Source organism: Rhincodon typus, unplaced genomic scaffold, assembly GCF_021869965.1.
Source record: "Rhincodon typus isolate 14 unplaced genomic scaffold, sRhiTyp1.1 hic_rhity00001016, whole genome shotgun sequence".
Lineage (NCBI taxonomy): Eukaryota > Metazoa > Chordata > Chondrichthyes > Orectolobiformes > Rhincodontidae > Rhincodon > Rhincodon typus.
Window position 1 is genome coordinate 25399 of NW_025966654.1, and position 9672 is coordinate 35070.

At 42.0% G+C, this 9672-nt stretch overlaps 1 protein-coding gene across 1 annotated transcript in view; it reads left to right on the forward strand.

Moving 5' to 3' along the window:
* LOC125481146 (C2 domain-containing protein 3-like) overlaps positions 1-8386 on the forward strand; it is a gene marked incomplete at its 3' end in the record, with an annotated part of 29518 nt that extends 21132 nt beyond the window's left edge. Inside the window, exons 8-9 of the mRNA XM_048592329.1 lie at positions 1467-1614; positions 8205-8386. Coding sequence (XP_048448286.1) covers positions 1467-1614; positions 8205-8386 — 330 coding nt within the window. The remainder of the gene's footprint in view (positions 1-1466; positions 1615-8204) is intronic.
* Between the last annotated feature and the right edge of the window lie 1286 nt (positions 8387-9672).

Here is a 9672-nt window from a genome sequence, read left to right on the forward strand (position 1 = left end):
GTACAGTTCTGGTCACCACGTTACCAAAAGGTGTGGATGCTTTGGAGAGGGTGCAGAGGAGGTTCACCAGGATGTTGCCTGGTATGGAGGGCGCTAGCTATGAAGAGAGGTTGAGTAGATTAGGATTATTTACATTAGAAAGACGGAGGTTGAAGGGGGACCTGATTGAGGTCTACAAAATCATGAGAGGTATAGACAGGGTGGATAGCAAGAAGCTTTTTCCCAGAGTGGGGGACTCAATTACTGGGGGTCACAATTTCAAGTTGAGAGGGGAAAAGTTTAAGGGAGATATGCGTGGAAAGTTCTTTATGCAGAGGCTGGTGGGTGCCTGGAACGCGATGCCAGTGGAGGTAGGTAGAGGCGGGCACGATAGCGTCATTTAAGATGTATCTAGACAGACACATGAATGGGCAGGGAGCAGAGGGATACAGATCCTTGGAAAATAGGAGACAGGTTTAGACAGAGGATCTGGATCGGCGCAGGCTTGGAGGGCAGAAGGGCCTGCTCTTGTGCTGTAATTTTCTTTGTGTGTTCTTTGTTTGTTTAGGGAAAAGCTTCTAATGATTTTCACTTAGCACAGTGATGAAGGTATAGTACTGTAGTGAGTGACCTCTTGTCAAATGTTAAGTCGGACAAACTTTTTGATGGACAGAGTCTAGAGTTATGGGGACAGACAGGAAAGTGAAGATAAGGCCACAATCATATCAACTATTATGTAGTTCAATGGCAGAGTCTTGGTGGCTAAACGGTCTGAAGGGAAGCGATGGCCTAGTGGTATTATCACTGGACTTTTAATCTAGGGACCCAGATTCGAATCCCGCCATGGTGGAATTTGAATTCGATAAATATCTAGAATTAAGAACCTAATGATGACTGTGAATCCATTGTTAACTGTTGGAAAAACCCATCTGGGTCACAAATGTCCTTTAGGGAAGGCAACTGCCATCCTTACCTGGTCTGGCTTGCACGTGACTCCAGACCCACAGCAATGTGGTTAACTCTTAACTGCTCTCTGGGCAATTAGGGATGGGCAATAAATGCTGCCTAGCCAGCGATGCCCTCTGCCTGTGAATGAATAAAGAAAATAAACCTTCCCTTATTTCTTAGAATCTTTTTCATCTGTATACAGATTTTGTATTAATGCAGGATCCTGTTGAGACCCAGCTTAGCCAAGGGGATTGAGGGGGATTGGGGGCAGGCAGAAAAGTGGAATTAGCTATAATCTTATTGGATCATGGGGCAAGCTTGAAGGGCGGTTTCACCCACTCTCCCTATATCATATAATTTATGGTTATAACCCTTTTTGCAACATTTTTAATTCTACATCCAGGTTTCTCTTGCATTTCTATGTAATTTTTGTTACTGGAATGTTTTTCAACATAAAAGACCAAAGTCCTGTTTATCGTTCATCTACAATGTATTAATTTTATTTTTAAAATTTAGTTTTAATTTCTTTTTGCCTACAGCACTGACTCTATCCCTCTTCATTACTGGGATGGCCTGGGCTCTCCTCCAGAGTCTCTATCTGCAGGAAACAGTGTTTTAGATGAAAGTGAACTGAATGATCCTCATTATGATCAGAGCCTGTTGGAACATCTCTTCTACAAGAATTCTGTGAGTCATGAGAGGGCACAGATCCCAGGAATTATTGCATGCTGGCGCTAGTATATTATTTAACTGTGGTGAATAATAACCATGGATGAATTTGTATTTTGTGCTGTAATGAGAAACGGTTTCTGTTAATGACCAAGTTTGAAGGGTGGACTAATTTCTTTGCTTCTACTCTTTCACTGGCTATAACTAAATATATAGCTCAGTATCAGAAACAAGTCAACCAAGTCCCTTTAACAAATAATGAACAAAGTTTCCTTAATAAAAGTTTTAAACTGTGTAAATGTATCCAGCTACCCGTCTCAAATAATAATACATGTACCTCCCTCTAATCCTGGAAAAAAAAAGACAGTAGAGTGTTATCTTAAAAAAGCCCTTTGGCCAAATAACTGTTAAATTTAGGGAAAAGGAATTTTGCAGATTTAAGGGTTGTGCAAAGATTTGTAGCTTGGGTTGTGGGTGAGGTTGTTGACTTGCTCGCCGAGCTGGCTTGTTTTTGTTCAGACGTTTCATCACCATGCTAGGTAACACCATCAGTGAGGCCTCCGATGAAGTGATGTTGTTCTACTCCCCTTGGAATTTATACTGTACGGTCTATTATGGTGAGTAGTGTCATTTCCAGTTTTGTTCTGTATGGTTTTTGTATATGGGTTCCAATTCTATATGTTTGTTGATTGCATTATGGCTTGAGAACCATGCCTCAAGGAATTCCCGTGCTTGTCTATGTTTGGCCTGGGCTACGACGGTTAAGTTGCCCCAGTTAAACTGATGTCCTTCATTGTCCGAGTGTACTGATATTAGGGAAAGCTCGTTGTATTGTTTTGATGCTAGCTGTTGTTCGTGTATTCTGATGGCTAGTTTCCTTCCTGTCTGTACGGACAGAACAAAACCGGAAATGACACAACTCACCGTAACAGTCTGGACAGTATAAATTCCAAGCGGAGTAGAACAACATCGCTTCATCGGAGGCCTCACTGATGATGTTACCTAGCATGGTGATGAAACGTCTGAACGAAAACAAGCCAGCTCGGGTAGGAAGTCAACAACCTTGCCCACAACCCAAGCTACAAATTTTTGCAAAAACCTTAAAATACCTATGGGCGCATCATGCTAAAATTTGCCCGACAATGGGAAACCTTCACCAACCGACTGAGCACTACCCGCAAACAACTTCACTTTCTCCACGAATGCCTCAGCAGCCAGGTACAAACCTCCACTCAACAACCCACATGCATACAGAATAGCTGAACAGAATGGATGCAAAATGCTACGAGTAATCATTAATGATAACCATGACAGACTCTACAGGTACGAATGGGAAATTTCGTGCCAAAAATCACAGTACCTAAACACTACGGGCCAGCAATGGACTGCAACCCTAGAACAGCCATCACCATCAAACAACACAGGACCAAAACAAAGAAGAGACACAAACTACAGGAAAAACTTACCAAACTGATCCACCTCAATGAGAAGGACAACAACAAACCAGGCACGTGGATAAGAAACCTATCCAGCAGACGACTCACAGAAACTGAGAAAGCTGCCCTATTACGTAGATTGAACTATAACCACAAAGATGCGAACAGAACAGACTTCACGGTCACCCTGGAAACTATATTAAAAGACAAAATATTCACGGACGAAACGCAACAAGCCATCTGACAAACTATTAGCCCCACACTAGGCCGAAGGAACAAATGTGACATCCTGAACATGTCAGAGAGAAAAGCTGTAGAAAAACTCAGGAAAGATAAGAACATTATAATCCTACCAGCGGACAAAGGGTGCGTGACTATCATTATGAACAGACCAGACTATTTTGAGAAAGCACACACACTGCTCACAGATACAAACACTTACCAACGGTGGCAATAGACCCAACACTGCAGCCAGGTAATAGAATCACCCAGACACTGAAGAGACTAAAGGATGCCGGACAGATAACCAAGACGGACTACATAAGAATGGAAACCAGAAGGCACAAACACCCCCCCACTTCTGTGGACTTCCTAAAATACACAAACCAGACATCCCTCTTGGACCCATTGTCTCCCTACCAGGCACACCTTCACACAAACTGGCCAAGGACCTGCAACAGAGACTTGGAAATGACATAACTCACCATAACAGACCAGACAGTATAAATTTCAAGCGGAGTAGAACAACATCACTTCATCGGAGGCCTCACTGATGATGTTACCCAGCATGGTGACGAAACTTCTGAATGAAAACAAGCCAGCTCGGTGAGCAAGTCAACAACCTTATTATTGCAGATAGCCCATATACTTGTCTATAGATGAAGTGACTTTCTACATTAGTTCTTGACACTGGGCTTGTTTTCTGGATTGGTTATGTAGTTTGAACTTTCTTTTCTGGAGACAGTGATGTAGATTCACGCTTCTTTAAGTACTCTCTACTTGTATAAATGAATGTTTCCAGTGTGCTTTTAATTCTCAACTGTAGAGATGGGTTTTAAAGAAAAAGAGAGAGGACAAAGACTGTTATCCCTGTGGCAAGTTCTCTCTGTCTGTTTCAAAACTTTTTTTGTACTCCTAAATTAAGTCATGTGACTTATCTGAATGCACTGCAGACATTGTCTTCATTCAAGCAACTTGCTGTTTGAAATGCAAAATTGTTGCTGCTGCAGCCAGTGTCTTTTGCTTAAATAAGTGTTCTTTCCAAAATGTTCAAGATATACACTTTCAGTTGAAGATTTTATGAATTAATATTTTTCTCATAATATCTATGAAATTTCAAAACAGCTAGTTTCCATCTTTTTAGAATTCCTAGAGTGTGGAAAGAGGCCATTCTGCCCATCAAACCCACACTGACCTTCTGAAGAGCATCCCACCCAGAACTGCCAAAACTACCAGTTCTGAGGAAGGGTCACCCAACCCGAAACGTTAACTCTGATTTTTTCTTCACAGATGCTGCCAGACCAGCTGAGCTTTTCTAGCAACTTCTGTTTTTGTATCGGCCAATACTGCACAGTTCCACTTTCCAGCACTGGCCTGTAGCAATGAATACAGTGGTAACATTTCAAATACTCATTCAAATGGTTTTTAAAGATTGTGAGATTACCCACCTCAACTACCCTCGCAGGCAGTGCATTCCAGGTCCCAACCACCCTCTGGGTGAAAGAGATTTTCCTCAAATCTCTTCCTAAATCTCCTGTCTTCAACCTTAAAATTGTGTTGCCTCATTATTGACATTTCAACTAAGGGGAACATTTTTATTAATTCACAGGATGTGGGCGTTATTGTCTAGGGCAACATTTACCACACATACATAATTGCCCAGCAGGCAGTTAAGTGTCAACCACATTGCTGTGGATCTGGAGTCATGAGCCAAACCAAGTAAGGATGGCAATTTCCTTCCCTAGAGGACATTAGTGAACCAGATGGATTTTTCCTGACAATTGACAATCGTTTCACGGTCATCATTAGACTGCTAATTCTAGATATTTATTGAATTCAAATTCTGCCTCTGCCATGACAGAATTCGAATCCGGGTCTCCAAAATATTACCTGGTCCTCTTAATAAATAGTCTAACGATAATACCACTAGACTGTTACTTCCCTTTCCTTTCTATCCATTCTGTCCATGTCCCTCATAATAAGATATGCCTCAATCTGGTCCCTTCTCAGCCTGAGATTATTAATAATCCTGAGATTACTACCTTCGAGGTTCTGCTTCCTAATTTGCTACCTACCTTCTTGGACTGACTATGTGGAATCTCCTCCTTTGTCCTGCCTATGTCATTCGTACCAATATGGGCCACAATATCTGGATCCTCCCACTCCCACTCTCACTGCAAGCCCTTTCCAATCCTGAGAAAATGTAAGGAAATCTGGCACCAGGCAGGCAACCTAGCTGTCTAGGCACTCACTCTTTGTTGCAGAGAACAGTATTAATTGCCTTCACTGTACTGACCTTTGCTATAACACATTACTTTTTACTTGCCCTTCCTGAACAGCATCCTGTACCATAAGGCCGTAGTCAGTTTGCTCGTCCAGTCTGCAGCCCTGACTATCATCTGGTCAATCTGAAGGTACCTCAGAACTGTTGGGCAATTACAAAGGAAAGACACCTGTCCTCTGGGTTCCCTTACCTCCCACACTTCCAGTCATACTGTCCTGTCCCTGAACACTGACCAAAGCTGATGATATGACACAACCTTCAAATGTATGACTGCCACCTGATACAAAGGAACCTCGTAACAGTCCCTTTTTCCTGATGCATTGCAGCATCTGTAGGTCAGCTTCCAGCTCAGACTATAAGCAGAAGTTGTTTGAACTTCAAACACGCTGCAGACAATACATGTCGATTTATCTGGATGAGACTCTGCTCCCTGAAATGTATTAGTATTCCAGTTAGCATTTACAACAGATCAGTTACACCTACACAAAGAAAAACAACTTAAAAATCTCATTATCTTGCCCAATATTGATCTTGTAAAAACATATAGAAATAAATAAATCCTCTTAAACCATGAGGCTAGTAACAATCTATTTCCAAAGAAAGAGTATGAAACTGAATAAGCAAGGGTACACGTTCATCTATCTTTCCACCCACATCCTCCTTCACAGCAAACCAGAAAATTACAGAAGCAAATTATTTCTGAATAATAGCCTTTGTTATCTTCTGATAGAGCTATGTAGCCAAGTGGAAACATTAATTTTCCAATAACTATGGGGCAACCAACTTCCATTTAGCAACATCACACCACACCAATAGCTCAAAATGCCACATCAGACCTCTGCGCTGCTAATCCCTAGTGCTTGTGTGATGCATAATATTAAGAAACAGATGACAATAGGAAAATGCACATGTTTCTGTTTACTCTAATTGGGCACCTGGGCACTTGCTGACTGTATATTTCTATAGGTTTCTTAGGTTTTATAAAACCTAACGTTCCCACATGTCTTTCAACTACTCAACCTACCCCTTTGCGTTCAATGTTTATTGCATGTATATTTCCAATTCTTTCTGCAGTTACACCCCGCTTTAGGGAGGTGTTGGATGTATCTCCATGTATGCTGCCAGTTGAAGATTTCCTGCTGGTTTCAAAAAAACAGATCACATCAATGTTGTATATGTGACTCCAGACCCCCAGCAATGCGGTTGACTCTTAACTACCCTCTGGGTAATTAGGGATGGGCAAAAAATGCTAGCATAGCCAAGAACACGTGTATCCCATGAACAAATATTTTTTAAAAATCTGGCTGCTGGGAATGGAGTTGATCTGTAGCATCAAACTTTAATTAGAATATATGCATAGAGTTGTTGGATGTTGATGTACATGATATTTGATTGCGTTATTTTCATGTCACAATGTTAAAAAATGCAGCCATCAAAGTTATTGGAACCCTGGTTTGTTTTGATGCGACTAACCATGTGCAGTTTATAAATATTTTTAAAAGAATTTGATTCATTCTGAAGTCTGCCACCTGCAGCACGGTATGTAATGCACTGCACCACTGAAATTAACCCAAGCTCCTAAGCTGAACATTGTTGTTACCTGCTTTGTCCAAAATAATGTTGAGTAAAATTAACCTAGTATTCAATATTGGTGAAAATTATTTTGTTCCCAGTATTCTCTAATTTGTCCTACAATAATACTGTAAAATGGATGTAACTACGCCTCCCCCTTCATCCCCATCCCAGGCCCTAAGAAGACCTTCCACGTCAAACAGATGTTCACCTGCACATCTGCTAATGTGGTATACTGTATCCGCTGTTCCCGTTGTGGCCTCCTCTACATCGGGGAAACCACGCGGAGGCTTGGAGACCGCTTTGTGGAACATTTACGCTTGGTTCGCACCAAACAACTGCACCTCCCAGTCGTGAACCATTTCAACTCCCCCTCCCACTTCTTGGACGACGTGTCCATCCTGGGCCTCCTGCAGTGCCACAACGATGCCACCCGAAGATTGCAGGAACAGCATCTCATATTTCGCTTGGGAACCCTGCAGCCCAATGGTATCAATGTGGACTTCACAAGCTTCAAAATCTCCCCTCCCCCGACCGCATCCCAAAACCAGCCCAGCTCGTACCTGCCTCCCTAACCTGTCCTCCCACCTATCCCCTCGTCCCACCTCAAGCCCCACCCCCATCTCCTACCTACTAGCCTCATCCCGCCTCCTTGACCTGTCCATCCTCCCTGGACCGACCTATCCCCTCCCTAACCCCCCACCTACACTCACCTTTACTGGCTCCAACCACGCCTCCTTGACCTGTCTGTCTCCTCTCCACTATCTTCTCCTCTATCCATCTTCTATCCGCCTCCCCCTCGCTCCCTATTTATTTCAGAATCCCCTTCCCCTCCCCCATTTCTGAAGAAGGGTCTAGACCCGAAACGTCAGCTTTCCTGCTCCTCTGATGCTGCTTGGCCTGCTGTGTTCATCCAGCTCTACACCTTGTTGTCTCAGATTCTCCAGCATCGGCAGTTCCTACTATCTCTGTAATTTTTAATTTGCATTTTTATGCACCTGGTGTGGCTGAATTTAGCTGTCAAATGAAATTCAGGACAGTATTACAGTGGTAACTGTCCTTCAAACTGATTAGATTTTTTTGTTCTTTTGGTATAGAAATCTGAAAGTAGTGCTAGTGACTTTACTAGTGAAGATGAGGAGTTGGACCTCTCAAAGGAAAAACTGAAACAGCAGTCTCTTTGCAAAGCTGATATGCATAATCAGCACAGTCTATCCCATAATGCTTCAGATCACAATGTTACTAATTTGAATCAAAATGGGGAAGGACAGAGTACCAGGTAAAACACTATTTAACACCATACTTAATGACAGTAAATAAAGCAATGTATACATATTTGCTGAGCAGAAACCAGTTAGTTTAATAAGGTACTTATGTGTAAATATTCTCAAAGTGAAGCTGCCAAATATGTTTGAATTGATGACTGGAATTGCATTTTGCTTTTACTTATATGGCCCTGAGTGCAGTGTTTAAAAAAAAACTAGTATGCATTTCTGTTTATTTTGCTTAACAACTACCACACAGCAATGCTATGTAGGCTCCTTTCTTTCTTATTTGGAAATTTGTCTCTGATTCTTAACCATCCCTTATCATTAGCATTATTTTTTTTTAATTCGGTAAAATTAATTCTCTTATCCAAGTTCTGCCATTGCAAAGCAACTGGATAGATATTTGGAAACAAACTGTCTTATAAAAATGTGTAAAAGATAAGGAAATGGAAAAGGTTTAGTAGAAAAGCTAGAAATGTTGCAAATGTAATGTGCTGAATGGCTGTAGTATTGAATTTTTTTATATTTCAATGGAATATTTTGGTAATGGTGTAGAAGAGGTATCTCCATTTGTTAGTATAAAAATGGTTTCTTTGAACTGTCTTGTATTCCAAGCTGAATGTATCAAAGTAACCGATGCTGGCTGGCTAAGATGGCCCAGGAGGACCTTTGTAGATGCCAGGATGACAGGACTATGATAACTTTGAGGCAGGACGCCTAGCACTAGACTTTCTGTTAATTGTGATTCCGGTAGCTGTAGCACAGTGAGTACTCATGCACACAGGCTCATGAGCTTTGCAATATTGTGGGCCTCTCCTCTGTTGAAGAGAAGCTTGATTAGGGAGCATGTAGCCTGGAAAAGGCTCCCCAGATCTGTGACATTCTACCTAACGTCACTGTAACATTCGCGCTCTCCCAACAGGACTGTGAGTGCAAAGGATGTTACAATCCTACATTGTACCATTGCAATAGCTATACCTCCTCAGTACATGAGCTTCCACAAATGCTGACACTTCTCGCTTTTCTCTAAGGAATGGTCAGAGCCACCTCTCAGGCGTACATTACCTGCAATAGATATTGAGAATGCCGAGCCTGGCAATGCAAGCCCTACCCAGGGGAAAGACTTTTTGGCTCCCGCACCCTCTAGATGCCAGACCCTTCTCTGTATCACTTCCATGAATTGACAGTGTAGGGCCCACTATGTGGATATCCTAGGTTCAATATCCTGCAGTTGAAGCAATGGGACAATGTTTGTGTTCTTGAATGCTAACTTGAGCTTTAGGTGCACTGCCCAAAT